This window comes from Charadrius vociferus, unplaced genomic scaffold (assembly GCF_000708025.1).
Source record: "Charadrius vociferus isolate BGI_N301 unplaced genomic scaffold, ASM70802v2 scaffold473, whole genome shotgun sequence".
NCBI lineage: Eukaryota > Metazoa > Chordata > Aves > Charadriiformes > Charadriidae > Charadrius > Charadrius vociferus.
Genome location: NW_009647444.1, coordinates 1,676,520 through 1,694,223, shown reverse-complemented (window position 1 = coordinate 1,694,223; position 17,704 = coordinate 1,676,520). Strand labels below are relative to the sequence as shown.

The window sequence follows — 17,704 nt, the reverse complement described above, 5'->3', positions numbered from 1 at the left end:
TGTGGCACCGCCTGAGGGCCTGAACGGCCGCAAGACGCCCTAAGGGCGGCTTCCGGGACGAGGGTCCTCCGCCCACCCCCCTTTCCTCAGGGGTATGACCTACGGGAGCACCGAGGGGAGTGAGGGGTCCCGGGGACGGAGTCTGAGGGACCCTGAGGGGGAGCTGAGGCCTTCGGGCGAGAACGTGGGGCTTGGGCGTTCCCAAAGGCCCCGGGGGGAGTGCCAGGCCCCGCGGGCTGTGTGACTGGGCGGGGGTCCCGTGTTCCCGGGGAAGCCCTGGGCAGGGGGCTGTGGGGCAGCAGTCCCGGCACTAAGACTCTCCGGGTGCCTGCAGGTGTGAAGGAGGACTCATTCAACGTGCTGGACCTGGCGGAGTACACCAAGAACCGGCCCTGGTGGCGCAAGGTCTTTGCCCCCAGCTCAGGCTCCAGCGCCGAGAAATACAATGTGGCCACGCAGCTGGTGATCGGAGGGGTCACGGGATGGTAAGATGTGCTGGGGTTGCCGTTGCTGCTCGTGGTAGGCAGGATGCCTGTGGGCACTCGCCGGGCTTTTGGTAACACGCTGACAGGTGTAGGGTGGTCATCTGGCAGTCCTTCAGAGAAGGCAGGTGCTCAGCTTGCTCAGCCAACTGTGCGCTGTCACGCTCTGCTGAACAGCGGGAGGTCTTCAAAGCTGTCTCTACTGGGGAGCTGAAGCGCTGCCACTATCTCCTAGGGAAGAAAATGGCATCAGGCTTTAATTTTTGAAGTGAGATAATTCTGTTTAACTTCTAGCATAAAGTGGTGGTGGTGAGTTTAGGACAGGCAATTAGGAGCCTCTTGGAACAAGGATACCTTCTTCCCTGGGGGTGGATGTGCTTCAGGCATCTGCACAAAAACCTCCTGTGGAGGTGGCTGATTGCATCTGTGGGCATGGTTCCTGGGGTTTCCTGTCACTTGTAGCAAGTGCTGGGGCTGGTGGCTTGTGGCTCTGTTTGCAGCTTCATTCCCACAGCGGCGTTGCTTGAGTTGAAAACTTGGTCTAGTCACACTGCTTTGCTTCTTGCCATGCCTGTCGTCTTTGTCTGGCATAGGGGTAATCATTTAAAAGTGTATGATAGATCTTAATTTTCTGATAAAAATATGAGCTGGGCACCTCTCTCTCGTGTCCTCACTAAATGTATGTATTCAGAAATGGGTAAGAGGAGGTCACTGTGTTGTTTTGCAACGTTGATAAGGAAATTGACATCAAAGTGAAGTCAGTTCTGGGTGATATAATACACTAGCCCTTTGCTGCATGACTGAGCAACGGGGTGGTGCTTTCTTGAGTTCTGGTGGCTGCAGCAATGTCTTTCATATTGAAAGCATGTAACACAGTTCAGAGTCCAGTATAGCTTTAGACCACTGCTGTCTGCTTGTTTCAGAATTTTTCTCTTCTGAGAAACGAAACGGAAAAGTAAGCAGGTGTTTGGGCAGCAAAGCAGCTTGCCTTGTGATCTGCTCCCGATGCTCTATCATGGAGCAGCAGCAGATGTGCTGCCTAATTTCCCTTCAGAGATTATACCAGTTAAAAAAAAAAAAAAGAAGCTAAAATCACTTGTTGATTTTGGTGAAATCATGTGTTTCCGATTACTCTTCTGGGGGAAGTTGACGTTTAAGAGATAAGAATCAAAACTGCAAAAGGCTGAAATGCAATAGTGAGAAGTAAAAAGCTATAAAGCATCACTTCTGGCTGGGGGCAAATCCTTTCTCTGTCTCTCTGGTTGCACGTGGGTTTCTTCTGTCATTTGTCATGCTGTCTCTGAGCCTTGGGTAATTACTGCCAAAGGCAGCCTTGCCTGTGGGAAGCATGCTGAGAGGGGGGTGTTTGGTGTCTCGTTCTCCTGACTGGATCCTGGTTGATTTGTAGGTGTACTGGATTCATCTTCCAGAAAGTTGGAAAGCTGGCAGCGACAGCAGTGGGAGGTGGCTTTTTCCTACTTCAGGTGTGTATGAACAGTGGACCAGGCTTTCTGAGAACTGTGCTGGTGGGGACGAAGGGCTGTGTAGTGATCATTACATGTTGGGACGTGTGGGGCCAGTTCCTGGATCTGCCAGGAGCTCTGTGTGGCTGTAGATGTCAGGGGCATGTGTTCCCCGGGATGCATGGATATGGCAGCATAGCAGGATCGGTGCATGTAAACCTAAGGATTGCCAGAAGGTGCTACCCGCTTAAGGTCTGCTGACAAAGGCACGTGGGGGCTGTTACTGCAGGGGCACCTGAGGTAGCCTTCAGCTGGTTAGAGGTGGCTACTGTACTTAGACCTGTGCCTGTGGAGATGGTGTTCCTGGAGGAACAGCCCTGGATGTCAGGAGGGATTTGTTCCATGTCTATGATATGCTTCCTGTCAACTTGGCTACCTGAGGAGTCAGGCCTCTCTGTCCTCAACCGTCTCTCCTGGTTTCCAAGAACACTGGCACTGACGGAAGCTGCTTGGGTGTGGACATCCAGCTTGTACAGGAGGCCTGCAAGAGGCAGAACAGCTCTGAGGCCTCACTCAGCAGTCTTACTTGTTTGCTTCTCAGGCGCTGTCTGCGTGTGACTCGTTCTCCCCGCTCTTCTGGCTCTGCTTGTTCTGCTGAAAGCCCAAAAGCTTGCTCTGAGCCGGGAGAGTTTCACTGATGAATCATCCTGACCAGATAAAATATTTAGAGAGGAACAGGCTATTAATAGCTGTGTCCACTCACAGCAGCAGGAGAGCTGCAGAGAGTCCCAACAACATATGTGGCAGTTGCGAGGGGGAGGTGATGCCAGCTTTACATTAGCAAATAGAGGCTGAAACAGGCTAAGCTGCAATGTGTGCCCTGCTGTTAGGGGGTTACTATGGAAGACAGATGTTGCAGGACAGCTAATAGAGCTACAGGGGTGCTCCTTTGTCCAATTTTTAAGCTAGTATGCGCATCCTCTCAGCCCGCTGGAGCAGTGTGTGGGCTGTGGTCAGGGAAGGTGGGTGGGCAAGGGGGTCTGTTTAGCCACGGTCACTCAGGACTTAACTCCAGGAACTTTCTTTCCACCCCTCAAAACTCTAGATTGCAAACCACACGGGATACATCAAAGTGGACTGGAAGCTAGTAGAACGGGACGTGAACAAAGCCAAGCAGCAGCTGAAATTTCACAGCAGTGGTAACAAAGTGTCTCCAGAAGTGAAAAGCAAAGTGGATGAGGTGAGACAACTCTCCCAGGGCTTGTGCAGGTGCTTAGCTGGAGGGGCAGCAGAAAACAGGATTGACTCTTGGGCTCTTACGGATCTTTCATTTCAAGGAGGGAATGCTTGCATGACAGCAAAACTGGAGAGATGTCAAAGCTATCTATGCATATTTGAGACAGCCAGGGTGGCTCCCAGGCATGACACCAGCTCACCATGTGTTGCTGCAAATTTCTTGGGGTTGGGAGAAAATGTGCTGGGGTTGTGGGGAGAAGTGTTTCTTCAGTCTGACAAGAAAAGCTGAGCAGATCTGGCCTAGTTACCCTGGGCTCTGCTGTAACCTGGTCTGGCACGCACAGTCAGCAGCCCCTTCTGTCAGACTGACTGTGCTGATTGTGAGAGAGCCCTGGAGCATGTAGGCTTGGACTGCAGCTCTTGGAGCATCCAGGTTGTGCTGGGTCAGTTCAGGAGCTGTACATGCGGCAGGGAGATCAGGGAGGGGAGGTCATTAGGTGGGATACTTTCCCAGACCTGAGCAGTGGCCTCTCTCTGAGCATCACTCATCTTGGAGAACAGCTTGAGGGATGTCTTCTTATGGGGAGGGCGGGTAGGTGACCTGCTGTTGTTGAACACTGTTGGCTCTTCTCTCCCCTGCTTAGGTGATCATATTTCTGAAGAAGAATGTTATCCTGACTGGAGGATTTGCAGGAGGATTCCTGCTCGGAATGGCATCCTAGAAACTGCGCTCGACACTCCCTTCATGCCCAGCCTCCCCTGCCCTCCTCTAGTGCTCTTCTCTCTCACTTAGAAGTCAAAGGAAGTTGCTGACAGGCTCAGTCCCTTCTGCTCACAGGTTCCAGCCCTTATTTCTTACAACACTGCTTCTGATTTCCAAAGTTTTCCACTGTCTGGGCTTTTAGGATGCTGGGATCGATATGAAAACTTACGACTCCTGGTGATTCATTGTGGTTTTTTTTTCCCCCCACCAAATATGCCCAGTCCCAAATTTTCTGATGAGTTGCAGCCTCCTAAACGTGTAGTCGCAGGGAAATCTCTTAAATGCGCTTCTTCCCAGGTGCTCAGGCTGTTACACATACGTTTGTCTGCCGGTATACGTGTACAACAGCTGTCAGCTGTTCACTGCTATTTAGCTTGCACTTTTTCTGCCCCGGTACCTGGAAAGCCTGTGCTTCTCTCTGTACAGAGATGGTGTGTGCAATCCAAAATGTGCTTGGCTGTCCTGGGGTGGATGCAGAAGTGTCAGGGGACAGCCTGGGCTGTGTCCAGGGCAGGTGGATAAGGAGCAAGGTCATGCTATATGTGGTGCTGGGGGTTCTCCTGCCCTCTCCCTGCCATTGCACTGCACGTAGATGGCGGTTTGGCTTCTCCTCTGCTGTTATTTATACCCCTTACTGGAATTGCAGCACTGGCACTGCTGATTGAAACTGAGCACTGTGGGTGACTCTCCAGGCCTTTTCCTCATCACGTGTTCTGAAAGTCACCAAGCTTCCTGCACTGTAGAGCGCCTTTCTCGCTTGCTAGCTGACTGCTCAGCCTTTGAAATGTGCTGAGGTGCTCTCTTGTGGTAGGGCAGGCTTCCAGCATGCTTGGCCTGTCTGTATCAGGCTAGCTGGCACAGGCAATGTGCATTTCAGCCATGCCGCTTACTGTAAATCACCTTGGGCCTCAGACTCATGTCTACCATGATGTTCTCTGGCCACTTTGGCATTGGTGATGCTCTTAGAGCTGTAGCCACGTCAGACAGGAAGTGCATCCCTGTTTAGGGTACATTGTACTAGTCCAGGGTCCCTGGTGCCAGCTCTGCTGGAGTGGTGGCAGGGGAGGATGTGAAATCTGGAGTGCAGTCCTTTACCTGCCTCTGCAGAGCATAAACTCCATCTCCCTGGTCTCTGCAAGCAACTGAAATGACAAAACTGTTGGGAAAACCAGGTTGTGCTCCCGTGGGAGAGGTTCATTTCCATACTTTCTGCCTTGGTTATGTTCCTTCCTTCTTTGCATTTACCATTGCCGCAAAAAAAAGCTGCAGCCCTTCTGCAGGTGATGAGGCAGCCCAGATGCAGAGCTCAGCTGTTTGGACAGTCTGTCCCAATGCAGCTGTGTGCAGAGCAGAACTCTAACCTAGAAGAGAAAATTACTAAAAAAAACCCCAAATCCCTTAGAGGTGTTCTGCGTTGGCTGGGCTGGGCTGGCATTACCACTTTCCAGAGTGCGGGGACTTGCATCACGGTGGGGTGATGTCCTCCAGCAGGTACATGTAGATGTTCTTGCCAAGAATGGATTTTTTTATGTGAAAGGCAGCCCATCCTTCAGTGGGATACATACCAGGTAATGATGATGCACGTGGGTGATTGGGACGCAGCACCTGCCCCAGTGGCAGCACCCCATCTCCAGTGCTGTGTAATGTCTTTCAGATCATCTCTGCTGTTCTCAGTCTGGCTGGAAATGGGGATCTTCCCCCAAGAGCTGCTGGGAGAGCTGGAATGATAGGTTCTTCCACCAGAGGTTTTGGAATGAGCACTTGCAGCTGTTAATTTTGTTTCAGTTCTGTTGATTGTCAGTGTGGCAACACATTGATTTAGCTGAGGCTTTCTCGCCTTCGGGATCTGAAAAGAGGCTGCAGGCAATCAGGAAACAGAAGTCGGTATATTTGCTTCTATTCTGCCATACATGGCCAAGGAGAATGAAGGAGCAGTGGGCCTCACTGCCTTTTAACGATGGTCTTCCTAAATGCCATGCAGGACAGAAGTGATGTGATGCAGGGAATAGGTCTTCAGTAAACTGGTATTTGGGAGTGGAGTGACAGATGATGGTGGTGGTTTTGGGGTTGTGGGTTGTTTTTTTTTTTTTGTAGGAACCCTGCAGGGCTGAACGTGCATGAATTGATACGTTTGTATTGCAGGGTATCTCTTGTTCCTGTAGGAAAACAGCGTTGCTGCCTCTCTGCCTGGTGTGCTGTATAACACAACTTCTTCTGGGATGCACTAATCTCCACAAAGCTTTCTCCAATGACGAAGCTCTATGTAAATCATTAACAGACCATAGGGATGTTTTCCAGGCTCAAATAAGTCACGGTTTCTGCCCAGCCCCGGGGAAGGGTGTACTGGGTTCTGCTCCACAGCGTCCCGACTTGCTGCTATGGAGAGAAAAGGCCCAGAGAGGGAGCTAAAACGCCTCAATTGCTGCTGGAAGGGGAAACAAGTGACAAATTCATGTTGAGTTTGATGTGAATGCAGGCAGGGAATGGACAAGGACATCAGGATCTGGCAAATCTTTCTGCTGTGCCAGTGTCGGGCTTGTGGCTGGCACCAGTTGATGCTGTGGGCTCACACTGGAAGCTTTGATACTGAGTCAGCTTCTGTGGGGATGCGTTTTCATTGTTGCAGGTGCCAAGATGAGGTGTTTCGTCTCCCCACCCCCCCCACCCCGCTCTTTTTGGTCTTGTTTCAACAACCTCTGGCGCCTGTTCCAGTATGAGAAGGTTTAAAACACACTAGGCTTTTAAAGTGTTTTTATATATTGTATGTAAATGCTTGTTGAAGTGATATTTTATTAAACGGTTTTGCTCTAATAGCTTCTATGTGTGAGGTCTGTTGACTTCTTGGGAACCAGAGTGGTTTTGTCTTACCATGCGCGTTGCGTTTGACTCAGGGGAGCAGTTACAGCCAGTCCCGTAGCGCGAGACCAGCAGCCTTCCCTCTTCTCTGCAGGTAACCGTGGGCTGCCTTAATAAATCCTTCTCCTTGATGATCCTGGTACCAATCATCCGTGTTCCCAAAAGGTGGGATCCTTCTGGAGCAGGAGGTGATTCTGCTGCCAGCCTGGCTTCAGAGCCTCCCTGCTGAGCAGGTTTGCTCCACTGGAGTAGAAACGGGCATGGAGACGAGGCTTTTTAATAGGCGCAACAGTAGCCTCAATATTTATATTTTGTCATCGTCTAGTGACTTTCTTTCCACTGCTCCTGCTCAGATAGGGCGAAAGGGAAAAATGAGCTACTTGTCAAGTTTTTGAGCTGCTTCACAACATCGTCACCACTTTCCCCTACTTTTCAGGAATACTAAACCCCCTATTTTGTCTCAAGAGTTTTTTTCAGGGGGGCGGGAGGGGAAGGCTAGCCCTGAATTATTCTCGTCTTGAGCCCCGGTTATAAAAATATCAAGCAGCTTCTATTTAAACATCATGATATCACATGTAGCTCTGGACCGTGAATGGCAGCCAAGCTGCCCGTCTTGCAGCTATGTTGTATTCTCAATAAACAACCAAACCGAGACTACAATTTGTTCCAGTCATTTATTTTGTATCATGGTATTTCAGAGCAGTGAATACAGATGGTTTGCTCTTCTAGGCTTCAATACACTCAACTATTGTGCCTAGACTACAGTGGTCTGTTTATAGAAGCTGTATTTCATAAGTAAGTTGTACTTGATCACAGCACAAAAGTCCTTTACGGCTAGATCTAATGACGGAGTTAGGGGCCTAGTGGGTTTGAAGTCTGGTATTTAGGTGCCTAGGCCCTGTAATGGACTTGGCACCCACTGAGGTGCCTGGACTCCTGCTACAGGGGATGGAGAGACTTAGGCAGCTCTGAAGGGTGATGCAGGAACCTGTCTACCGAGCTCTTCCTACAGGTCACAGGAAATTCTGCTGCACGCGTGAGAACTTCTGAAAAGCCATCTCCTCCTGGGGTCCAGACACAGCCGGGTTGTGAGTGAGTCTGAAATACTGTGTTGAAAGCAAGTACCTACAACTGCTTGTTCTGTAAGCAGCACCTAAATCAGTTCTTGGATCTAGCCCAGGGCTTTGTGACAGGCCTCTGGGTGCCAGCGGGTTGAATTACGCTGGGTTCGTAACATATTGCTTAAAGGTGTTCAATTATACATAAATTTATAAATTTTATATCAACAGTCAGATCTCTCAAATGAATATTGCTTTTTTAAAAAAAATCCTATTCCTGTAGCAATCCCTGAAATAATGTTCCTGTAACATCTTTGTCATGCAAATAGCAGCGTGTAGGCAATTCAAATATAAAGTAACCAAAAGTCTGTCCAGTGGGAAAGTGAGGCACTTAGGCAAAGTGACTTGTAGTCACTCGTGATCTATGCAAGACCTAGGAACAATCCCCAGACCTGATTCCCATTCTTGAGCTTGAACCACTGGACAGGCAAATGTTGTCTGGAACTACTGCATGATGGCAGCAATACCTTTGCTGTGTCAAAATGGGCTTGTTTCATATGTCACGCTTAAACTCACTCACTCTTCTGAGCTCATTTCCTGTACCTCCCGCTCCATATGCCAGAATAACTTGGTTCCAGTTCTCTGTTTTGAGCGCAAGGATGGATTAGAGTAAGGTAAGCATTCTAAAAACATCAAGTTGACTTTTCACAGACACAGGTGCGATGCAAAGACAATGTAGATGATGTTTTGGTACAGAAAATAAAGTCTGTTAACCAGGCCATCTGTTGGTGTACCGCGGTATACTTTTTGGTGTGCCGGATGGTGTGTTCTAGGAGCGATCTGGCTTTCCTGAAAGTCTAAAGAAGGCTTGAAAAAACACACACGAGCTCTGCAGGTGAGTCCGTGCTCCGGTACCTGCTGGAGCTGCATTGTGTTACTGAGGTGGTGGGGGAATTCCTTCTGAAGTCGCCTTAAACTTTTCTCTCTCCCTTTCTTCTTTCTCAAACCCTGAACAACAGACGGATCTGCCCTTGGGGTACCGGGCGCAGCACTTCCGCATTTCCTGAAGCACGGTTTCACACATAGACTCCATGTAGTTGTTCACTGGAAAATAAGAAGGAGACACTAAGTCTGCAGAGGGGAACAGGTTTTGTCCCCAGAGGGGATACATCTAGCTCAGCCCTACAGCTGCTGGGCAGCGTGTTTCTCTGAAAAGCAAGAGCTGCTTACAAGCATTTCATCGCTTTCTCTGCTCTACAAAAATCTCTCGTTAGTTTCAGCTATCTAAAGCCATGCAAAGGCAGCCCTGCTGTTGCGGATGGGAGCATCTTCAGTCCCTGAGTTTTGAACCTATCACATCTCACTACAGGAAGAATGAGGTTTCCTTTATTGCTGCCCTTCAATCCTTACTTTCTTTAGCCTTTTAAGTGCTTTTAAGCTGGATCTTGTCATCTATGGTCTTCAACCCCCTGCTGTGTCACTATAAGGTTCGCAGCTGAGTGTAAATATAAGCATCCAAAGAGGACTTGGTATAAAGAGGGACACGTGCACTTTTCAGCAGTGCAGGGTTTGTAGAAGGAAGGGGTGAGGAGCGTGACTGCCATCCTCCTACTGGTGGCCTGTTGTGGGCAGGCTGCAGCTTTGCAGCGTAACCAGAGCAGGCAGCACGCTAGCAGGAGCGCTTAGCCAGACACCAGCCGCTGAATCCAACTGCACAGAGCCAGTGACACAACCACCTTCCACACAAAGGTCTCACCTCTCGCTCAGGCTGTCCCTTAGGCATATAAATTACTTCATCTCCTCTTACTTTCCTTCCTAGGCTTCTCCTCTTGGACACTGCCAGAGCTGGGACACAGGGTGAAACAAGCTCCTAGCCTGATCTGGGATGACTGGGCTCACATCTTAGTGCATGGAACAGCTACGCCCACCTCTGTACTTTCTCCATATTGTCTTTGTTTCAGGCTCAGAGAGATTTCACTGCACCGGCAGGGTCAGACACTGCAGGACACAGGTGATTTGTCCAGCAGCCTTTCTGCCCTAGCGCTTTGCCAGCTGCCACTGTCGGCTGAGGTGGCAAAGCCCACATTGCTCTGCAGGGTGGCCACCAGGCTCTCGGAGAGAAACCCTGCGGGTACGTGAGCAGACTGCGTCTGTGGCTTGAATTGATAACTACCTGCCTGTCTGCGCAGAAGCGTAGCGCGTGCAGAGCTACCCACTCCGCTTTGGATGAGCTACGCAACCACTACGCAGCTGCACTCACCTCTGCACCCACCACTGATTGTTAAAAGACTAAAAGAAGCAACAGCGACCCAATGCAAGACAAGCATGGCACCCACTGTAGAGCCCGGAAAGCAGCAGGGAATGCCTTCTGGTTAACAAGCAAGTCAGCCCACTCTGATTGCTGGGCTATGAGTTCCCTAACTGGGTTGGTGAGTGACCTGTAACACAAGCACAGAGGTAAACCCTGAGAGAAAAGTTATGGTGATGCTACTGCTTCGTGCAAGCTGGCAGCCAAGGAGGCATGTCAGGCCCTTGGAGAGGAGAGCTAATCTCTTTCTGCCATAACCTGCCGAATGATGAGGGCTCCAAGGCTCTCCTAACTGTTCCTCTGCCTGCGCAGGTTTGTTTCTAAAACTACAGCTACATATAGGCACACCCTGCCATCTGCCAGGGAGCCATTCCTGAAAAGCACAAGGGTTAGTCATACAATGGGAAGCAAAACACAAAAGAGATTTACAGTGGGCATTCAGTCTCACAGAGGAAGCAGACAAGATTTTTAGAACAAGGACCCACTACAAAACCAGTCTTTGAAAAGCCAGCATCTCCCAAAGATCCCGCTTCTGCCCTCCATCCTCTGCATGGTGTATACTGTCTCTGCGTATTTGTCATTTAAGGCTCTGTATATATCCTCTAGCGCATTAATTCTTACAGGGACAAATTGTTTTGCTGTCTGTCAACTCAGCTGCTTCATCTGTGCGACTCAGACAACTCCACAGCAGGATAACAGCTGAATAACAGCTCCAAAATGATAGCTAGAAAAGCAGTGGACAGAGGAGTGCGCATGTAGCAGTCCAAGAGCTGCTTTGCTAACACTTAACTATTCAGATCAAATCCGTACACAAACCTACACAGGTAAAACACTTGGAATAACCTTTGTGAATGTTACAGAAAGACCATTGTCACAGATGGGACCATAACAGGGTCAAACATTAGCTTTTAAGTGCAGTTACTCTGGGGAGAGAAGGCAGCCCTTCATGCAAGAATGCTCCAAATCACGAAGACAGTAAAAAGTAGTATCTAAACAAAATGCTGAGGGCACGTAGAGGGGGTTGTTTGAGCCCTTGCTTTGAGCTGAACACAGCTTCCAAAAAACAATCCTGGGTAAGACAGACCTACCAATAACTGACTACTGCTTTTCCGTACTTTTTCCCAGATGCTTTTCCTCCTATGCTCCTCCCCAGCCACTGGGGTGGTTGTGTTACCTGCAGATTGCAATCACTGTTTGCTGCAGCCTGCAAAGCCATCCCTCTGCTTCCCCAGGAGGACCCGCTCCACCCTCCCCGCTATATTTTAGCTAACCTGCTTGTAGTCTGCAAATAAATTAAAGGCAGAAATGAGTTGCTGTGGAACGGGCCTGGCTGATCTTAGCTGTGGTGTCGCTCACCTCCTACCTCGTCATCCCTGGGCTATAACACCAGGAGTTATCCCCACGAGAAGCTATGGGCTCCACCAGGTGAGTTAGGAAGAACTCTTTCACATATGGGTGAGCTGCCCTGGCACAGAGGAATGTTTTCTCCTATTCATTCCAAAAAGCAAATCCTTTCCCAAGAAGCAATCAACATTTTTTAAAAATACTGTCCCCTGCAAGTAACAAGCCTGCTGTCCCCAACTCAGGCTCCCAAAACACATTATCACACGATCTCCCTCACACCTACAAATATTTAGCTTATACAAAACACTTGTTAAAGGTCTCCAGGGGCAGACCATCTCATACTTTGAGGCCAGATCACATATACCTAACTCATTCCTGACAGACATCTGTCTGTCCTGCTCTTAAAATACCGCTGGAGCTAGAAGCTCTGCAGTCTTCTCATACAATCCACCCACTACCCACTCTGTAAGAGAGCTTATTATAATGTCTAGCTCTCCCCGCCTACAGCTGAGTCCCAAGACAACACATGGGATCTCACTACCAGCACAGAGAACACTCTGAAATAAGCACAACACTACTGTTACAAACGCTCTGTTTTGTACTAATGGTGTCTCGTTACTTAAAATCAAGCACAAGGGAATTCTAGTAAGATCAGACATAATTTGGTTAGCTTTGCAACCAGGTGATGCTAATGTGCTTGCTTTCTGCCTTTTCAAGGTGAAAAGAGAACAGGAATAAGTTAAAGGAATTAAGTCCCACCAAAACTCAAGACACCAAAAAGACAAAATGACACTTGGTACCTTGCAAGCATTTCTGTATTTCACAGGCTTGTTTCTGGCAGGGATCCTTCTGGGACATGTTCAGAGAACTAAAATGATAGGAAAATGTTACTGTAGAAACAATGTGCTTTTCAGCGGGCGGGGGAGGGGGGGAGAGACACAAGACACTGTCTTAAAGCCAAGGCCAATTTCCCTCTCTTGTCACAGACAGTTCAGAAAACATCTATTGCTGCTTGCAGATGCCTGCCAACATACACAAGAATTCTCTGTGTCTGGCTGAAGGATGATAACGTGGACAATGAATACGGGAAGTTTTATGTTGCTAGGCTTGAAGGCCTTTTTCTTTTCTCTGGTTCAAAATGTGCCCTTTTCCACTTGGATGCACAAAGGTTCCAGCAAAGATTCAAATTAATATGGCTGACTAATTTTTAACAGTGCCGTGCCTCTAGACCTTATACTAAACCATGTATTTGCGTAAAGGCCCTCTCTGTGAGCTATACACAACCAAGGATTTGGTGTTAGTCATATAACTGCAGCTGGAGGAGGCATTTAAAAAAAAAACCAACCAAACAAAGCAACTTAGTTGTGTATGTCCCATACAGACAAGAAGGTGGCCTTTTTTTTGTTGTGCCAGGAGAATGTCTTTTGGAAATCCTGCCGCCCCCCCCCCCGCCAAAAAAAACAACCCCAAAATGAAACCCCCAAACCAGACTGCAGGACAGCTCCATCTTGTTCAAATCCCTAGAAAGCGAGATTTCAGACACTCAATTTGACTTTCTGCAGCTGTGACACCTGTAACTGTGATCTTCCCTGAGAGACCAAAAGACAAGCAGCAACTGGTGGTACTGGTAGTTGGATGGGAGACCTCTACAGGAAAGCACCGCTGTTACCGAAAGCAGTGGTGGGACTTCAGCTCCCTCTGAGCCACAGTTCAGCTCCTGCCCCTGCCCAGAACTAGGGAGGTGCTGCCTTTCAAATTTCTGGTAATTCACCAGCCCACAGCACTTTTCAATATCGCTAGGGCGTTACTTCCAGCATCCTGGCCAAACTCCACTTGGGGCAATTACATTCTGCCTACCTAGAACTCCCCCTGATGTTTCACTTGGACACAATACTCCTCTTCACTGCCTGTCCTACACTCTTGTGTGATGTTGCTGTGTGTTGTTTAACTGCTTCCACCTCAGAGGTGGCTGCATTTCAGTGGAGAGAGAATCATTTATTGTACAAAATATACAACGACATCTTCCTAGAGCCACTGCTCCTGAAAGACAAAAATTCATATTAAAGAATGACTGGGAATAAACAGAGCACAGTACAAAGCAGGGGTAATGTCTACACATACCAGATTAATCACCAGGCACGAGTTTAAGCAGCAGTTCTTCAACACCACCAAGCTGTAAGCGACAAGGAAAAGTTCAATACGTCTACAGTTAACTGTGGCTGAGCTAATGGACTTCAACAAAATAACAGTCCTTTGCCGTCCCTCAAGGATCTCAAATGACTTCACAAACAGGCATGACTATGGTCTATTGTTGCCACCATCCTTACCATGAGATGGTGCTCTATCTCCCAAACGCGAGAGTTACTATCCCTGTACTGCTCACCCTGGGACAGCTGCCACATATGAGGCAGCCGGGATGGGGGGAGCTGGCTGGGTCGCAGCGCCTCACCCAGGGGAACCTGAACTCTTTGGATCCGAGCCCTCAGCATACCTTCCTCCTGGGGGAAAGTAACAAAAAGAGCAGGCAGTTACTGGCAATGCAGTAGAGGCACCTGCAATAGCAAAGCTACAATCACTGGGAAGCTCAAAGGACACTTGCCTCTTCCGCAGCCACAAGCCACGTTTTGCGGTGCTCGTCGCAGTAAACACCTACGCGTCGCACCCACAGTCGGACAGGAGGAGCGCCAGCATGCCCTCCTTCTGCCATTCCCTCAGTCACTTCAGGATGCTCCCGTTAGGTGGACGGCATCAACCCGCAGGATGCAGGCATGGTCTCTTTAGCTCTGAATACATTCACGGAGAAAGCTCTCAGACCTGAAAGGCACCTCTGGGTGGCGTCTGACTTATTGTATGTGATGCTATGTGCTGAAATGTCCCTAAAAGTCAGCTCGGGAAACTAAGGTGGTGTCTAAGTGAATGGAAACTTCATGACAAGTTGTACACTGGGACATGCGTGCTGTATGGCGTTTGTAAGGCATTCTGGGGTAAAAGGTGCTATCGGTACAAAGTTAAACCCTGTGAATATTGGCTTTGCTTATTCCACTAGCAGTCCTATTAACAGTCTTTGTGTAAATTAGGGGGGAAAAAAAAGAAAAAGAAAAAAGCGATTTACACAGGAGTTCCGTGGCTAAGGATGGTCTAAAATCCCAAAAGCAAAACTTGTGACAAGAGGTGAAATTAGCTTAACAAGAACGAAGATCAGTCTGGAGACAAAGCATGAAACTCCGTATGCGTGACTCTCATATTTGGAACTTGCAGAGCTGTCATTGTGAAGGGTCCTTCGTCTCATCTCTCAAGAGGACGGCAGCATTGTCCATTCATATACAAGCTTCTCGTGAATAGCTCTTGTGACTTTGCGTAGTTCGGCTTTTAGATGGTTACAGAGAGCCACCGATACCAGCAGAGGCAAAGGAATTTTGGACATTGAGGTGGTTCTTCCTACCAGAATTTTTGTTTAACAGCAAGTTTATCTGTACATGAGTTAGAGCAAGCTGAGCCATTAGCAAATGAAGGTCAGGGGAAATGATTCTCTCTTTGAACCCTAGAAGAGGTAATCAAAATGGTACAGACAGTCTTCATTCTTTATCTAGGTTTAAAGTAGAACAGAATTAAGCTGTAATACATATAACATCCTCCTGCTATGAAGCAGATGCAATATTCCTATCCCAGTGAAACACAGTGGTCTTCAGAGAACTTGTAAAGTTATAAGGCATATTTCAGACAGGAGCAAGAAAGTCAGGGAGAGAAAAAATTATTACACATTGGGGTACATATATAACAGGAAATACATTTCCATGTTGCCTTCTATATCTTACATCAGCGCTTCTCTACCTTTTTGAATCAAAGGATCACTTAGCCTTTTTGAAAACAAAACACCAACCACGGATCAGCCTGAACAGCACTGTCACAGTATTTTAATTTCTAACAAAGAAAACTTTGAATGTTCTTTTATTACTTCTTTTTCTCCCATTCTGTTTGTTTCCTTGCTTGATGTGTGGGAATGTGTATGTGCATTATAAAAAGCATCACTGTTCTGAAGACCATCCTGTGATGTGGTACAGCCATTCCAAGCAATGCCCCAGCAGCTGGATCGCTGGCATTTAGAGGAACGTGACAGCAGACTGACAAGCCTCACAAGGCCTTCAAGGATAAGCTATGAGGGTTAAAGGGACATTTCTGTAAGTCCTGTTCATTCTGCTTTACCCTAAGTCACTTGAAAAATTTAAGCCCATGTGTGGAAATCACTTTGCCCAACAGTGAAATGCAGCAATCGCCACTGCTCATTTTCAGTCAGCTGAATGTAATCACCCAGGTTGGAATTTGGCCAGGATACTCTCCTACTCTGCAGTAAACTGCCAAAAGCTCCATCATGACCAAAAATGCTCAAGAACTTGCTTTTATATCCCATTCAAAGCTGGAATTTCTCCAGCTCATCATCCCCAGAACCAGAAGACTCAAGACTGACTTCAGTATTAGAAAAATATTAGTCGGTACCTAAACGCTATTTCCTACAGCAAATAAACTCTCCTGGAAGGTCTCCTATCCAAATACTAATCTGGTTCAGTCTTGCTGAACTCCAGGTAGGAGGACTAAAGCACAACATGTATGTTTGTGTTTATTGTATATGAACATGGTAGTAATGATAGGTACAGGACCGACAGAACAAGGTCTCATGCAGAGGACACTGTGCAGAATGGGCAGCGGTTAACATGTTCACCCTTTGCCCCACTAATTTGTCCCAAACTTCCTCTGAACTCCGTATCTCTGAGTTCAGGTGCCAAAGTTCAAAGGCACAGTCTGGCCTCTCTTTTCAACAGCCTCTAAGACTGTTATGAAGGTGCCCCGTTAGTGCCACAAATAAAATCTTGAAGTCAGGCAAAACCGTCAATTGGGTTTGAAGTAAGACAGGTCTGTCTTTAGTGCTCAAACATACAAAAGAAAAAGCATGCGCTTAGACATTTGCACCTGAAACTATAAGAAGGGAAAAACATATACAATTCCTATTTTTGCAGATTTTATCAGAAAGCAATAAAAAAGCCTGAAGGAAGACATGGGTGAAAGGAGAAGTAAGCTTACTTATATTTAAAACAAGTTGTAAAACCTGTTTCTTATATTGCTTGCTTTATAATCTATTAAAAAAAAACCCCACCACATCCAACAAAAAATCCAATCATCTTAAATTTTCAGGATTGCAGCGTCACCCTTTGACACAGATTTTAATGTTCCCATCAACATAATTGCAGAGGTCTGAGCTGCTTAAGGTATTGATTTGGGGAGATTTAAAGCCCAATCCCCACAGACAGGAACAAGACTTGCAGGTATTCTGTCCATTCTGTCTATTCAGTATCAGGCATTAGAAGTTTAATGCTGTTCTGGGACCTGGGTGGATTTCTGAGCCATACAATATATGAATAAATGTGAAAATGGCCAGGAGGAGGACTGCATCTTGTGGTGAAGACAATTTATTTGCTTTTAAACTGGGTACATTAAAATATTTACGAAAACAGTGAAAGAAATTGCTCCAGCTGCTGCTCGGACCATCCCCACAGCTGGAGCTTAGCATGCTGCACAAACTCCACCATTTGTTACCTTCTATTTTAAAAGGGGGCTGGGTCAGATTGTTGGAAGAGTTCAGCTGTCATTTAGGAGCCAAGGAAAAGAAAAAACAATGCTGTGGCTCAGTGAACTGGGCACAGTGCTTTGCTAACATGGCTACAGGGCTTCTGCACCAAGGCTGGCCAGTTAGGCCTTCTGGTGGAGAGCGTGCAGCTGCCTGCACACCTCCGTGCGCTCAGCCTTTGGGGAGCTAAAGGGCAGCTGAGCTTTCCTGAAAAACCCAGCCCGTGTCTTGCAACAAGTCAGGGATCAGATGAGCTGTCTGCTGATGTAAGAGCATGTTGACTCACTCTAAAGCTTCTTCTTGGGGGTTTGGACTCTACTCTGCCTGGAGCACTCGCCCCGAGCAAGACTCCATGCTCCGCTCTGCCCAACCTACTGAGGGGTAGCAGATGCTCACCGACCAGCCGGGGCTGTCCAGCAGTTTGGGGAGGGAAGGTCTAGCTTTGGTAGGATCTGAAGAAACAGGAAGACAAAAAAAAAAAAGAGAGAAGAGATGGACATAGTGTGGGGGGAGTCCCGGAGGAGGAAGGGGAGGCCGAGGAGAGGGGTGCGGGGGCCGGGCCTGGTGAAGGGCC

The 17,704-nt window shown here is 47.9% G+C and overlaps 3 protein-coding genes across 3 annotated transcripts in view; 1 reads left to right on the top strand and 2 right to left on the bottom strand.

Annotated features, from left to right (window-relative positions):
* FUNDC2 (FUN14 domain containing 2) overlaps positions 1-3,903 on the top strand; it is a 7,002-nt gene extending 3,099 nt beyond the window's left edge. Inside the window, exons 3-6 of the mRNA XM_009880695.1 lie at positions 335-485; positions 1,891-1,966; positions 3,051-3,185; positions 3,826-3,903. Coding sequence (XP_009878997.1) covers positions 335-485; positions 1,891-1,966; positions 3,051-3,185; positions 3,826-3,903 — 440 coding nt within the window. The remainder of the gene's footprint in view (positions 1-334; positions 486-1,890; positions 1,967-3,050; positions 3,186-3,825) is intronic.
* Positions 3,904-7,460: 3,557 nt separating this feature from the next.
* On the bottom strand, positions 7,461-14,142 carry CMC4 (C-x(9)-C motif containing 4). The gene is made up of 7 exons (XM_009880679.1): positions 14,110-14,142; positions 13,894-14,008; positions 13,632-13,683; positions 13,368-13,550; positions 12,311-12,378; positions 7,729-8,962; positions 7,461-7,691 (listed from the first exon to the last, which is right to left on the bottom strand). The coding sequence occupies exons 5-6, from the start codon at positions 12,366-12,368 to the stop codon at positions 8,793-8,795; spliced, it is 228 nt and encodes a 75-aa protein (XP_009878981.1). The 5' UTR covers positions 12,369-12,378; positions 13,368-13,550; positions 13,632-13,683; positions 13,894-14,008; positions 14,110-14,142; the 3' UTR covers positions 7,461-7,691; positions 7,729-8,792.
* On the bottom strand, positions 13,636-14,217 carry MTCP1 (mature T-cell proliferation 1). Its single transcript, XM_009880680.1, has 3 exons — positions 14,110-14,217; positions 13,838-14,008; positions 13,636-13,683 (listed from the first exon to the last, which is right to left on the bottom strand). The coding sequence occupies exons 1-3, from the start codon at positions 14,215-14,217 to the stop codon at positions 13,636-13,638; spliced, it is 327 nt and encodes a 108-aa protein (XP_009878982.1).
* Positions 14,218-17,704: the final 3,487 nt, after the last annotated feature.